Below are 12,107 nucleotides of genomic sequence, written 5' to 3'. Positions count from 1 at the left end.
GGTTAGGACTCTGACATATGAAATTGGAGTTGGGGGGACATAATTCAGCCCATAACAATAATCCAGCCAAGCAGTGATAGAACATGGAGATGAGGAGGAAACATGGCTGGGAAAGAAGTTTTGAAAGTAAAATTGAAGAACTATATAAACCTAGATAAAAGAGGTGGCTTAGAAAAAGTAACAGTTAACTTGACCCTACCCACTACTATGCTAAAATGGTGATGAGAAAAGGTGAGTAGAAAATAAATGAAGGATTTTCTGTTTTTAAGAGCTCTTAGGTTGCCTATTAGAGAAACCAGTTTTTCTTGATCTAAGCAGAAAGAAAAGGCATTGGAAAGCTATTTGGGTACCTCAAAGAGATATCTAGAAGGTGCAGGACCAAGTTTAGAATCAGGGAAGAAACAAGGAAGACTAGACAGAAGTCAGGACCTCAGCCATAACCACAGCCCAGATCCATTAAAGTTGAGGAGAATGGAGCCTCATTTGCTAAATACGGAGTGCCATGTGTTGCCCCATACCACCTCCAGGATGGGCACCTACTGATGCCATGTCTACCACCAGAAGGCCTCTCTCTAGTGTGAGGGTATTTTTCAGCAATTTAAGTCAATTTTGTTGTCTTCTGTCTTACGTAGTTTCTTATGTAAAAAGTTTCAGTTTTCTTACCCCTGTTCTTCTGTTTGTAACGTGTCTTTTTTCCTCTGGCTACATTTTAAGATTATTCCTTTTATTATTGGTTTTTAGTAGTTTGATTATGGCTTAACTTGGTGCGTGTGCGTGCATGTGAGAGGGAGAGAGAGACTATCTTGATTAGGGTTTGCTGAAATTCTTAGATCTGTCAGAGTATAATTTTCATCAAATTGGACATAATTTTAGTCTTTATTTCTTCAAATATTTTTCTGCCTCTGCTCCACCACTGCTTTCTGGGATTCCAGTTACACAGCTATTAGTATATTACCCCATAGGTTACTGAGACTTTTTTTTTTTTTTTTTTTTTTGAGACAGAGTCTTGCTCTGTCGCCCAGGCTGGAGTGCAGTGGCATGATCTCAGCTCACTGCAGCCTCCACCTCCCAGTTTCAGGCGATTCTCCTGCCTCAGTCTTCTGAGTAGTCATTTAAAATATTTAATTTCCTTTATTTTTGGATAGATTCTATTGCTGTGTTTACTAGTTTTTTGTTTTGCTTGTTTAGAGGCAAGGTCTCACTCTTTTGCCCAAGTCTGGATTATAGTGGCATGATCATGGTTCACTGCAACCTTGAACTCCTGGGCTCAAACAATCCTCCTGCCTTAGCCTCCCTAGTATCTGGGACCACAGGCACAAACCATTATGACTGGCTAATTAAAAAAAAAAAAAAGGTAGAGATGGCATCTCACTATGTTGCCCAGGCTGATCTCAAACTCCTGACCTCAAGCAGTCCGCTTGCCTTGGCCTCCTAAAGCACTGGAATTACAGATGTGAGCTACCCTGCCCAGCCTATATTAGTTTTTTATTGCCGTATTTAAAAAAATTACTCCAAACCTAGCAGCTTAACACTATACAAATGTATTTTCTCACAGACATGGGTTAGACAGTTCCTTTACTTACTCTTTACAGGGTATCAATTGGGGCTATAATCTTATTTGAGGTTTGTGGTCCTCTTCCAGGCTCACTGCTTGTTAGCAGAATTAAGTTCCTCATAGTTGTAGAAGTGAAGTCATCTCTGTTTTCTCAATGGCTGTTAGCAGGGTTTTGGTCTGAGCTCCTAGAGGTGACCCTCAAGTCCTACCCACATGGTCCTCACAACATGGCAGCTTACTTCTTCAAAGCCAACAACAGAATATCTCTCCAGTCTGCTATGATGAAGTCTGTGTAATCTATGATGAAGTCTATGTAATGTAAATCATTGGAGTAATTATCCCAGAACCTTTGTCATATAGCATAACCTAATCAAGAGAGGTAACTATCCTGAGGTCTGTTCCAAGATGACTGAATAGAAACAGCTCCGGTCTGCAGCTCCCAGCGTGATTGACGCAGAAGACGGGTGATTTCTGCATTTCCAACTGAGGTACCTGGTTCATCTCACTGGGACTGGTTGGACAGTGGGTGCAGCCCATGGAGGGCAAGCAGAAGCAGGGCGGGACATCACCTCACCTGGGAAATGCAAGGGGTCAGGGGATTTCCCTTTCTTAGTCAAGGGAAGCCGTGACAGACCGTACCAGGAAAATCGAGACACTCCAGCCTTAATACTGCACTTTTCCAACAGTCTTAGCAAACAGCATGCCAGGAGATTATATCCCTGCCTGGTTCAGCAGGTCCCAAGCCCACAGAGCCTTGCTCACCACTAGTGCAGCAGTCCAGATGGAACTGCAAGGCCACAGCCTGGCTAGGGGAGGGGTGTCTGCCATTGCTGAGGCTTGAGTAGGTAAACAAAGCAGCCAGGACGCTCAAATTAGGTGGAGCCCACCGCAGCTCAAGGAGGCCCCTGCCTCTGTAGACTCCACCTCTGGGGGCAGGGCATAGCTGAACAAAAGGCAGCAGAAACTTCTGCAGACTAAAACGTCCCTGTCTGACAGCTCTGAAGAGAGTAGTGGTTCTCTCAGCACAGTGTTTGAGCTCTGAGAACAGACAGACTGCTTCCTCAAGTGGGTCCCTGACCCCCGTGTATCCTAACTGGGAGACACCGCCCAGTAGAGGCTGACTGACAGGTCATACAGCCAGGTGCCCCTCTGAGACGAAGCTTCCAGAGTAAGAATCAGGCAGCAATATTTGCTGTTCTGCAGCCTCTGCTGGTGATACCCAGGCAAACAGGGTCTGGAGTGGACCTCCAGCAAACTCCCCCAATAGACCTGCAGCTGAGGGACCTGACTGTTAGAAGGAAAACTAACAAACAGAAAGGAATAGCATCAACAGAAAGGACATCCATAACCAAAACCCCATCTGTAGATCACCATCATCAAAGACCAAGGGTAGATAAAACCACAAAGATGGGGAGAAACCAGACTGCCTCTTCTCCTCCAAAGGATTGCAGCTCCTTGCCAGCAACAGAACAAAGCCGGATGGAGAATGACTTTGACAAGCTGACAGAAGTAGGCTTCAGAAGGTCGGTAATAACAAACTTCTCCAAGCGAAAGGAGGATGTTCGAACCCATTGCAAGGAAGCTAAAAACCTTCAAAAAAGACGAATGGCTAACTAGAATAAACAGTGTAGAGAAGACCTTAAATGACCTGATGGAGCTGAAAACCATGGCATGAGAACTACGTGACACATGCACAAGCTTCAGTAGCTGATTTGATCAAGTGGAAGAAAGGGTATCAGTGATTGAAGATCAAATTAATGAAATGAAGTGAGAAGAGAAGTAGAGTAAAAAGAAATGAACAAAGCCTCCAAGAAATATGGGACTACGTGAAAAGACCAAATCTACATTTGATCGGTGTACCTGAAAGTGACGGGGAGAATGGAACCAAGTTAGAAAACACTCTTCAGGATATTATCCAAGAGAACATCCCCAACCTAGCAAGACAGGCCAACATTCAAATTCAGGAAATACAGAGACCACCACAAAGGTACTCCTCAAGAAGAGCAACCCCAGGACACATAATTGTCAGATTCACAAAGGTTGAAATGAAGGAAAAAATGTTAAGGGAAGCTAGAGAGAAAGGTTGGGTTACCCACAAAGGGAAGCCCATCAGACTAACAGCGGATTTCTCAGCAGAAACTTTACAAGCCAGAAGAGAGTGGGGGCCAATATTCAACATTCTTAAAGAAAGAAAAGAATTTTCAACCCAGAATTTCATATCCAGCCAAACTAAGCTTCATAAGTGAAAGAGAGAGAAATAAATCACATCCTTTACAGACAAGCAAATGCTGAGAGATTTTGTCACCACCAGGCCTGACTGACTTACAAGAGCTCCTGAAGGAAGCACTAAACATGGAAAGGAACAACCAGTACCAGCCACTGCAAAAACATGCCAAACTGTAAAGACCGTCGAAGCTAGGAAGAAACTGTATCAACTAACAAGCAAAATAACCAGCTAACATCATAATGACAGCATTAAATTCACAGATAAGAATATTAACCTTAAATGTAAATGGGCTAAATGCCCCAATTAAAAGACACAGACTGGCAAATTGGATAAAAAGTCAAGACCCATCAGTGTGCTGTATTCAGGAGCCCCATCTCAAGTGCAGAGACACACATAGGCTCAAAATAAAGGGAGGGAGGAAGATCTACCAAGCAAATGGAAAGCAAAAAAGCAGGGGTTGCAATCCTAGTCTCTGATAAAACAGACTTTAAACCAATAAACCAACAAAGATCAAAAGAGACAAGGCCATTACATAATGGTAAAGGGATCAATTCAACAAGAGCTAACTATTCTAAATATATATGCACCCAATACAGGAGCACCCAGATTCATAAAGCAAGTCCTTAGAGACCTACAAAGAGACTCCCACACAATAATAGTGGGAGACTTTAACACCCCACTGTCAATATTAGACAGATCAACGAGACAGAAGGTTAACAAGGATATCCAGGACTTAAACTCAGCTCTGCACCCAGCGGACCTAATAAACATCTACAGAACTGTCCACCCCAAATCAACAGAATATACATTCTTCTCAGCACCACATTGCACTCATTCCAAAATTGACCACATAGTTGGAAGTAAAGCACTCCTCAGCAAATGTAAAAGAACAGAAATCACAACAAACTGTCTCTCAGACCACAGTGCAATCAAATTAGATCTCAGGATTAAGAAACTCACTCAAAACTGCACAACTACATGGAAACTGAACAACCTGCTCCTGAATGACTACTGGGTAAATAACGAAATGAAGGCAGAAATAAAGATGGTCTTTGAAACCAATGAGAAAAAAGACATAACATACCAGAATCTCTGGGACACATGTAAAGCAGTGTGTACAGGGAAATTTATCGCACTAGGTGCCCACAAGGGAAAGCAGGAAAGATCTAAAATTGACACTGTAACATCACAATTAAAAGCACTAGAGAAGCAAGAGCAAACAAATTTAATAGCAGAAGGCAAGAAATAACTAAGATCAGAGCAGAACTGAAGGAGATAGATAGAGACACAAAAAAACCCTTCAAAAAAATCAATCCAGGAGCTGGTTTTTTGAAAAGATAAAATTGATAGACCACTAGCAAGAATAATAGACAAGAATCAAATAGATGCAATAAAAAATGCTAAAGGGGATATCACCACTGATCTCACAGAAATACAAACTACCATCAGAGAATACTATAAACTCTCCACGCAAATAAACTAGAAAATCTAGAAGAAATGGATAAATTCCTGGACACCCTCCCAAGACTAAACCAGCAAAGATCACCCTCCCAAAACTAAAGTGAGAAAGGTTGGGTTACCCACCCGAATTCAGAAGTTGACTCCCTGAATAGACCAATAACAGGGTCTGAAATTGAGGCAATAATTAAGAGCCTACCAACCAAAAAAAGTCCAGGACCAGACGGATTCACAGCTGAATTCTACCAGAGATACAAAGAGGAGCTGGTACTATTTCTTCTGAAACTATTCCAATCAATAGAAAAAGAGGGAATCCTCCCTAACTCATTTTATGAGGCCAGCATCATCCTGATACCAAAGCCTGGCAGAGACACAACAAAAAAAGAGAATTTTAGACCAATATCCCTGATGAACATTGATGTGAAAATCCTCAATAAAATACTGGCAAACTGAATCCAGCAGCACATCAAAAAGCTTATCTACCAAGATCAAGTTGGCTTCATCCCTGGGATGCAAGGCTGGTTCAACATATGCAAATCAGTAAATGTAATCCACCACATAAACAGAACCAATGACAAAAACCACATGATTATCTCAATAGATGCAGAAAAGGCCTTTGACAAAATTCAACAGCCCTTCATGCTAAAAACTCTCAATAAACTAGCTATTGATGGGACATATCTCAAAATAATAAGAGCTATTTATGACAAACCAACAGCCAATATACTGAATGGGTAAAAACTGGAAGCATTCCCTTTGAAAACTGGCACAAGACAGGGATGCCCTCTCTCACCACTCCTATTCAACACAGTGTTGGAAGTTCTGGCCAGGGCAATCAGGCAAGAGAAAGAAATAAAGGGTATTCAATTAGGAAGAGAGGAAGTCAAATTGTCCCTGTTTGCAGGTGACATGATTGTATATTTAGAAAACCCCATCGTCTCAGCCCAAAGTCTCCTTAAGCTGATCAGCAACTTCAGCAAAGTCTCAGGATACAAAATCACCCCATAGTCTCAGCCCAAAATCTCCTTAAGCTGATAAGCAACTTCAGCAAAATCTCAGGATACAAAATCAATGTGCAAAACTCACAAGCATTCCTATACACCAATAACAGACAAACAGCCAAATCATGAGTGAACTCCCATTCACAATTGCTACAAAGAGAATAAAATACCTAGGAATCCAACTTACAAGGCATTGCCAAGACAATCCTAAGCAAAAAGAACAAAGCTGGAGGCATCAAGCTACCTGACTTCGAACTATACTACAAGGCTACAGTAACCAAAACAGCATGGTACTGGTACCAAAACAGAGATATAGACCAATGGAACAGAACAGAGCCCTCAGAAATAACACCACACATCTATAACCATCTGATCTTTGACAAACCTGACAAAAACAAGAAATGGGGAAAGGATTCCCTATTTAATAAATGGTGCCGGGAAAACTGGCTAGCCATATGTAGAAAGCTGAAACTGGATCTCTTCCTTACTCCTTATACAAAAATTAATTCAAGATGGAGTGAAGGCTTAAATATTAGACCTAAAACCATAAAAACCCTAGAAGAAAACCTAGGCAATACCATTCAGGACATAGGCATGGGCAAGGACTTCATGACTAAAACACCAAAAGCAATGGCAACAAAAGCCAAAATAGACAAATGGGATCTAATTAAAGAGCTTCTGCACAGCAAAACAAACTGCCATCGGAGTGAACAGGTAACCTACAGAATGGGAGAAAATTTTTGCAACCTACCCATCTAACAAAGGGCTAATACCTGGAATCTACAAAGAACTTAAACAAATTTACAAGAACAACCCCATCAAAAAGTGGGCAAAGGATATGAACAGACACTTGTCAAAAGAAGACATTTATGCAGCCAACAGACATGAAAAAATGCTCATCATCACTGATCATCTGAGAAATGCAAAACAAAACCACAATGAGATACCATCTCACACCAGTTAGAATGGCAATCATTAAAAAGTCAGGAAACAACAGGTGCTGGAGAGGATGTGGAGAAATAGGAACACTTTTACACTGTTGGTAGGAGTGTAAACTAGTTCAACTAGTTCAACCATTGTGGAAGATAGTGTGATTCCTCGAGGACCTAGAACTAGAAATACCATTTGACCCAGTGATCCCATTACTGGGTATATACCCAAAGGATTATAAGTCATGTTACTATAAAGACACACGCACACGTATGTTTATTGCGGCACTATTCACAATAGCAAAGACTTGGAACCAACCCAAATGTCCATCAATGATAGACTGTATTAAGAAAATGTGGCACATATACACCATGGAATATTATGCAGCTACAAAAAAGGATGAGTTCATGTCCTTTGTAGGGACATGGATGAAGCTGGAAACCATCATTCTGAGCAAACTATCACAAGGACAGAAAACCAAACACTGCATGTTCTCACTCATAGGAGGGAATTGAACAATGAGAACACTTGCATACAGGGCGGGGAACATCACACACCACAGCCTGTCGTGGGGTGGGGGTATGGGGGAGGGATAGCATTAGGAGAAATACCTAATGTAAATGACGAGTTGATGGGTGCAGCAAACCAACATGGCACATGTATACATATGTAACAAACCTGCACATTGTGCACATGTACCCTAGAACTTAAAGTATAATAATAAAAGAGCGGTAACTATCCTATGATAACCCCAAAGATTCACAGCCTCTGGTATATATCCCTTAGATCAGAAAAATATATCAGAAAAAATAGACTTTAATCAAAAAAGCCTTCACAAGGGAAGGCATATGATTGATCACTAAAAACTACAAAACTTTAGTGAGAGAAAGAATACCCAAATAAATGGAGCAATCATGTTCATGAATTAGAAAACTTATAAAGATATTGTCATGGAATTGATCTAAAAATTCCATTCAAATCCAATAAAAATTCCCTTTCTCCTATAAAGCTGACAAAAAAAAAAAAATGGAAGCTCATGTTTGTAGCTGTTTCTTCCAGATTGAATTACACTCAGGTTAAAAAAAAAAAGCTTTGAATATTTATAACAACTAAAAAACTTTTAAAAATTAATTAATAAAAATAAATAAAAGGTAAATCTAAGCAGAAAACAAAACCTGAGTTCTGGGCTTCTTTAGATTCTCACACTCTTCTAGATTTTGGCCATGCAATTTCTCTGTATACTGTAAACGCAGATAATTTTAAGATGTTTTCTTGTTTTTGTATATCATCCAGTTTTTAATTTGTCTTTGGTAGAAGGATTGGTCTTGATCTCCTAGCTCCATTATTAGAAGTATCTACCATCTAATTTTTTTTCTGTTGGACAGAAATTATTTATTGAGCATTTACTGTGTGACAAACACTTCTGAGCACTGTATATGTAGTGGCAAGCAAGACAAAGTCTCTGCCCTTTAAAAAGCCCTCATTTTAATTGAGGGAAGCCCTCATTTTTCTAAACTAATTTAATGGCTATGGAATACATGAACTTTAAGCAAATGTCAGTCTCTGCTTTCTGAGGACTTCCATGGTGAGCTAGAGCCTCATGCAGTAGACTCTTAAGCCCCAGCCCCAGGCTGAATTGGAGGGCCATAATAAAGTTTGCACAAAGCCTGAGGTAGAGGGGAGAGCTTGGAGGAAAGAACCTGAAAGGGTAAGGGAGTGGCTAACATTTAAGAGATAACTTGAATTTCACACATGACTGACAGAGAGTGGAGAAGTGACATTTGAGGAATCTGTGTCTTTTCCATCCCACAGATACTCAGAGTGGAAGTAAGAATGAGGAAGATAGATTTGCACATAGCCATGAAACCTCCTGTCCGAGTTGTGGAAAGTCCTTGGACTCTAGCAGCCCTCTACCCGGCTTTACCCAAGAGTGGAAAGGAACACCAAGGCCATTTCAATTTTGCAGCACCATCCAAGAAACTACTACCTATCAAGAATGCTGTCACACCTTTGAAGCCTGGCAAGCATGAGATTCAACCACCGATGCCCACCACGGTCTTTGAACTCACCCAAGCACCCACCAGGCAGGCTACAAGTGAGGCTACCTTTCAAACTACATTGCCCACCCTGAAGGTGGATAAGCCAACCATGCCCTCCATAGAGGTCCCCTATCCTTAAATAAGAGACCTCTAAGAGATCCCCATGGCTGAATACTCCAAATAATCCTATGTCACAATATATTCTATTGCATCTGACATAGCCTTCTGTGTTTCCAAAGAAGAATTAGCCACATCTCCCCTGCTTCTTCCTCTCTCTGCCTAAGGGTGGTGATGGTGGGGAGTGGTTGATAAAGGCACACAGAAGGGCCATTGAGGCTCTCAGGGGAACCATTGTGCTCTCGCTATCAAGAATGCATCTCAAGGGGCTAGGCAAGGGGAAAACTGTTGTGTGTGGTCTTGGAACTGGTTGCTGTCAGGTTTATCTCATCCTGACACCTCCATAATATTTTCTGCTAAAGGAGTGACTGTGCATATAAGTAAAGGCAACCTCTCAGGAAGCCAGAGGTAGTGGTCTATTCTTTGGACGCCTCGTGATCAACCAGGGTGATGAAGGCTGGGGGATGGGGGCAATAGTGATGCCATCTGAGTGATCTCATTCTCTGGGCCACAGAATGAGAGGGGCATGGGTCAGGGAAAAAGATCTCATCCCCACCCCACATTAACTGCTCTATGGTGCAGTGGGCTACTTCCTGATAGCTTGTGGTTTGCTGATTCCCCAGTAAGAGGGTGGGCACAATCCATGCACATTCAAGAGCTTTTGGCCTTGAGGGGAAACCAGAGCTTAGAACAAGTATCTGGAGCCCCTTCTGTCTGGCAGCCCAAAGTTAGAAGCAGTGAGTTGAGCTCTTCCCACTTACTTACACATCCTTTCTGGACCTGAGCCTCCTCTTCTTTATGATGGTGGTATAAGGCAGACTACCACAGCACCTTCCTTCTGGCTCAGATTTCTCCTGGGCTACCTGTGGAGCTGTGTCCTCCAACAGCCACGTTACCATCCCAGAAAGCAGGGCTCTCTGGTTTGAGGCCTCCATTTACACACACCAGCCAGTCCTACACTAAAAAACAGCTAAGGAGATCAGGAATAGCACTCCTTGTGGGGTAGACAGGCACATAGATGCTGATGACCCAGACACTGTAGTGTATGAAAAGAAGCAGGACCTGGCTCTGCTGAAGTATGGGACCTCGAGGGCAGATCACAAACCCTCCCCACAAGGGGATTCTCCACTATCAATCAATCACTTCTCTAGGTGCTCATCCCAGCCACAGTCTGAGGATGCCCCACCTCTAAGTCACACCTTCCCTGTCTGAAACCCCCACCCGCAGCCCTACTCCAGTCATGGCCAAACCTGGTTGTCCCATGCTGGTCACAAAGTAACATTTTACTGGCACCCACTGGACATGAAGATTTAACCCAAGGCAGCATTGTTCTTGGGGTTCTTGGACATGTCTTGATGAGCCAAGGTGTTTCTGGCAGGTGCAAGGGCCGCTGTGGCTCCACTGGCCCTAGTTACAGCCCGGAAGCTGATTCCTCCTCTAGACCCCCAGCTGCTCATGCACACTTAGGTCCTCACCTCCCAGCCTGATGTCCAGCACTTCCTCCCAACCCACCCCAATCTCAGCTCTTCCCTTTAAGCCACTTAAGGCACATCTTGAGCTCAAGCTCCCCAATCCCCAAACCCAGACCAGCTTGGCCCCAGCAGGTTAAGACCAAAGAAGTCGTTATATAGGCTGCTCCCCTGCAAGGCCCTGTCCTGACCCCACATGCCCTTCCCTTCCACTTCCCCTCCCTGAGCAAAGACACTGTCGGGCCAGAGAATGAAACATGCTTTATGCCCTGAGGTGATCAGGGTAGACTTGAGCAGGGGCCCAGCATTCACACTGCAATATAGAAAAGTGGTCTGTCTCCCTCATCCCACCTGCAGATCCAGTCCCTTCGGTTTCAGAGTATTCAGTGCACATTTGGTTGTTCAAAGTATGGAGAGCTAGATTGTCCTCTTGATTCCTCTATCCCAGTGGTACACAGAAAGTCAAAGGAAGTTGCATGGTGGGGCTGGTCTGAAACAGGAGACACATCTAAGGATCACAGGCTCTCACAACCGGGAAGGCCACAGCAAACTAGGACTAGACCAACCCAGGTGCCAGAGGGGTGGATGGAGGGAAGTTCTGCATCCCAGAGAGATGCCTCACTGGAAGAACATAAGAGGCCCAGTTGGTATAGTCAGTGGTGGCTGGCCAGCCCAGCCTCGCTGCCGGGATGGCATAAGTCTTCCCCAGCTGCAGGGGTAGCTGATGGGCCTGAACCCACTGCTGCCTCGAGAGCAGGCATGGAACCAGCACCTCCCCGTGACTGTTCACTTGCCGCTCCTGGAGCCCCGCTGTTTGCTCATGGCTGTGAGCATCTGGCTAATGTAGGAAGTCAGGAGGTCATCCATCTTGTAGCCCTGGAAGCAGGGGTGAGAAGATAAGCGAGCACACGGTGGGACAGGGCCAGCCACTCAGACCATAGCACAGCTCCCAGGAATCTGCAATGGGCAGAACCCAGGACAAAGGCAAATCCCTCCTACTCAGGGCTTATCTCCCATCTGCACAATTGAAGGGTTGAATTCATCCAGCCAGATGGCTAAGGTTCTACACTGTTATGACCCCACATTAAGCCCCTAGCTTGTGGGTCCCTCAAGTCACAGATCCCTCCCTCCAGGAGTGACCCTACTGGCTCTCAGTTGAGCTATGCCTTGGAAGTTTGAGCTTGGTCAAGGAGGTCTCATTGTTAATGGTTCCACTGTTGAACTCGGGGGGCTAAAGGGCTGTCACAGTGGGCTCAATCCCCAGATACTGAAGGCACTCAAACAACAGTTGTTGAACGAGGGATCTGTTCC

At 43.6% G+C, this 12,107-nt stretch overlaps 2 protein-coding genes across 2 annotated transcripts in view; one reads left to right on the top strand and one right to left on the bottom strand.

The window, feature by feature from the left end:
• The window catches only part of GDPD4 (glycerophosphodiester phosphodiesterase domain containing 4), a 68,227-nt gene extending 58,855 nt beyond the window's left edge, over window positions 1-9,372 (top strand). The window contains 2 exon segments of the mRNA XM_024930827.5: window positions 8,984-9,015; window positions 9,017-9,372. Of these exon segments, the coding sequence (XP_024786595.3) occupies window positions 8,984-9,015; window positions 9,017-9,349 (365 nt within the window). The 3' untranslated portion in view covers window positions 9,350-9,372.
• A 1,667-nt stretch (window positions 9,373-11,039) lies between these two features.
• The window catches only part of MYO7A (myosin VIIA), an 88,729-nt gene continuing 87,661 nt past the window's right edge, over window positions 11,040-12,107 (bottom strand). The window contains exon 49 of the mRNA XM_055094711.2: window positions 11,040-11,672. Within this exon, the coding sequence (XP_054950686.2) occupies window positions 11,583-11,672 (90 nt within the window). The 3' untranslated portion in view covers window positions 11,040-11,582. The remainder of the gene's footprint in view (window positions 11,673-12,107) is intronic.

This window comes from Pan paniscus, chromosome 9 (genome assembly GCF_029289425.2).
Source record: "Pan paniscus chromosome 9, NHGRI_mPanPan1-v2.0_pri, whole genome shotgun sequence".
NCBI classification, from domain to species: Eukaryota; Metazoa; Chordata; class Mammalia; order Primates; family Hominidae; genus Pan; species Pan paniscus.
The sequence above is the reverse complement of the archived record's forward strand: the minus strand, read 5'-3'. Positions and strand labels throughout refer to the sequence as shown.